This window comes from Mandrillus leucophaeus, unplaced genomic scaffold (genome assembly GCF_000951045.1).
Source record: "Mandrillus leucophaeus isolate KB7577 unplaced genomic scaffold, Mleu.le_1.0 Scaffold990, whole genome shotgun sequence".
NCBI lineage: Eukaryota > Metazoa > Chordata > Mammalia > Primates > Cercopithecidae > Mandrillus > Mandrillus leucophaeus.
The window spans coordinates 267,579-270,496 of NW_012110808.1; the positions used below are offsets into that span (position 1 = coordinate 267,579).

At 62.2% G+C, this 2,918-nt stretch overlaps 1 protein-coding gene across 1 annotated transcript in view; it reads left to right on the top strand.

The window, feature by feature from the left end:
* LOC105532887 (ATP-binding cassette sub-family A member 7) overlaps window positions 1-2,918 on the top strand; it is a gene marked incomplete at its 3' end in the record, with an annotated part of 26,009 nt that overhangs the window by 4,936 nt on the left and 18,155 nt on the right. Inside the window, exons 11-14 of the mRNA XM_011971219.1 lie at window positions 979-1,155; window positions 1,527-1,749; window positions 1,868-2,089; window positions 2,164-2,372. Coding sequence (XP_011826609.1) covers window positions 979-1,155; window positions 1,527-1,749; window positions 1,868-2,089; window positions 2,164-2,372 — 831 coding nt within the window. The remainder of the gene's footprint in view (window positions 1-978; window positions 1,156-1,526; window positions 1,750-1,867; window positions 2,090-2,163; window positions 2,373-2,918) is intronic.

Sequence of the window (2,918 nt, forward strand, 5' to 3'; positions counted from 1 at the left end):
GAGGGACTGGGCGGGGCCAAGAGCGTGGTGGGTGGGGCCAGGCAGCATTCAGCCTATTGGAGACCATGATAGACAGGATCTGGGCTTATCAACAGCGGTATAGTAGCCAGAGCCCAGGGCTTCTTAGACCAATAGGGGCCCGTGATAGGCGGGGCCTAGGTGCATGAGGGGCGTGGGCATGGGCCTGGGATAAGATTAGAGCAGGTATAGGTTGAGGGCAATGGTGGGCGGAGCCAGGTGTATCATTACACCCCTGGAATAAGGGTGGAGCTAAAATTGCACCGGGTGCTGAGCACAGTAGATCCCGCCTGTCATCTCAGAACTTTGGGAGGCCAAGGTGGGAGAATCTCTTGAGGACAGGTGTTCGAGACTAGCCCGGGCAATACAGTGAGGCCCCCGCCCCCCGCCACCCCCACCAACCTCAAGAAAAATGTCTTTAAAAATTAACCACCATGGGCCGGGCGCGGTGGCTCACACCTGTAATCCTAGCACTTTGGGAGGCTGAGGCGGGAGGATCACGAGGTCAGGAGATCGAGACCATCCTGACTAATATGGTGAAATCCCATCTCTACTAAAAAATACATAAAATTAGCCGGGCGTGGTAGCACACGCCTGTAGTCCCAGCTACACGGGAGGCTGAGGCAGGAGAATCCCTTGAACCCGGGAGGCAGAGGTTGCAGTGAGCCGAGATGGCCGCATTGCACTCCAGCCTGGGCGATAGAGCGAGAGTCCATCTCAAATAAATAAATAAATAAATAAATAAATAAATAAATAAAATTAGCCAGGCGACTTGGGCGGCTGAGGTGGGAGGATCACTTGATCCCGGGAGGTCACGGCTGCAGTGAGCTATGATCGCAGCTCTTCACTCCAGCCTGGGCGACAGGGCAAGACCCAGTCTCAGAAAAAAAAGTTATTCAGGGCGGGGCCCTGAGAGTTTCTAGCCCTTCCCTACAACCTGCCACCATATCCCTCTCGCAGGTTTTGGGACCCTGGCCCAGCTGCGGACCCCTTGACCGACCTGCGCTACGTATGGGGCGGCTTCGTGTACCTGCAGGACCTAGTGGAGCGCGCAGCCGTCCGCGTGCTCAGCGGCGCCGCCCCCCAGGCCGGCCTCTACCTGCAGCAGATGCCCTATCCGTGCTATGTGGATGACGTGTGAGCTCTGGCACCCCTCCTCGCTGTCCCCCGCGGCGGGAAGGTCCCGGGTGTGGGGGTGAGCCCAGGCTCTGTTGGGAACCTTCCTGCGGTCCAGGCTGCGAACTTGGCACCTTTCTACCACTCCACGTGACCTGCTGCAGCGGGAGGAGCAGGGGACTCTGAGGGTCCGGGGTCTCCCGGCGCAGGGAGAGCCTGACCTGCACTGATGCCTGGGAGCCCGAGGCTGGCTGGATCAGGGTCCAAGGAACAGGGAGGCGAATCTTCCCGTCTTGAGATCCCGGGACACGAACCAGTCGTGCCAGATGGTGGGGGGAGTGGGGCAGTCTGCGGAGGGTCTCCGGCCTCCACCCCAGCCGTCCCCACCCCAGGTTCCTGCGTGTGCTGAGCCGGTCGCTGCCGCTCTTCCTGACGCTGGCCTGGATCTACTCCGTGACGCTGACGGTGAAGGCGGTGGTGCGGGAGAAGGAGACACGGTTGCGGGACACCATGCGCGCCATGGGGCTCAGCCGCGGGGTGCTCTGGCTCGGCTGGTTCCTCAGCTGCCTTGGGCCCTTCCTGCTCAGCGCAGCGCTGCTGGTTCTGGTGCTCAAGGTGGGCGCGCGTCGGCCTGCCCAGTTGCAGGAGGGTGGCAGGCAGAAGCTGCCCCGCGTGGGTGCGCGCCCCCGGGCCAATCCAGGAGCTGGACCTGAGCTCCCGTCGCCTCCCACAGCTGGGGGACATCCTCCCCTACAGCCACCCGGGCGTGGTCTTCGTGTTCTTGGCGGCCTTCGCCGTGGCCACGGTGACCCAGAGCTTCCTGCTCAGCGCCTTCTTCTCCCGCGCCAACCTGGCTGCGGCCTGCGGCGGCCTGGCCTACTTCTCCCTCTACCTGCCCTACGTGCTGTGCGTGGCTTGGCGGGACCGGCTGCCGGCGGGTGGCCGCGTGGCCGCGGTGAGAGCCCGGTCGGGCGTGGGTGGGGGACGCCCCCCGCCTCGGCCGCTCACTGACCGCCCGCTTTTCTGCAGAGCCTGCTGTCGCCCGTGGCCTTCGGCTTCGGCTGCGAGAGCCTGGCGCTGCTGGAGGAGCAGGGCGAGGGCGCGCAATGGCACAACGTGGGCACCCAGCCCACAGCAGACGTCTTCAGCCTGGCCCAGGTCTCTGGCCTTCTGCTGCTGGACGCGGCGCTCTACAGCCTCGCCACCTGGTACCTGGAAGCTGTGTGCCCAGGTGGGCCGTAAGGGCACGGGGCTCTGGGCCAGGTCGCACCTGCTTTGCGGGAGGATGGGCTAGGGGCGTGACCTCCAGGCCATTTGGTACCGAGAGACTTATTCCCTTGGAGAGAAGGCGGGGCTTCCTGGCACAGGCATGCAGGTGGCTGCACTGGAGGGGCGCGGCCTGAGGCAGGTGGTGGGTGGGGTTTCTTGGCCCCTACACCTGGACGCCCTGATTCCAGGTGTGTGGCCAGAAGCTGGCACAGTCGCTGGGCGCTGTGACTCACACTTGTAATACCAGCACTTTGGGAGGCCGAGGCGGGAGGATCGCTTGAGTCTAGGAGTTTGAGACCAGGCTGGGCAACATAGTGAGACTCCATTTCTACAAAAAGTTAGCTGGGCGTGGTGGCACGCACCTGTAGTCCCAGCTACTTGGAAGGATGAGGTGGGAGGATCACTTGAGCCTAGGAGGTCCCAACTGCAGTAAGCCGTGATCGTACCAGCCTGGCGACAGAATGAGACCCCCATCTGCTAAAAAAAAAAAAAAAAAAAAAAAAAAAAAAAAAAAA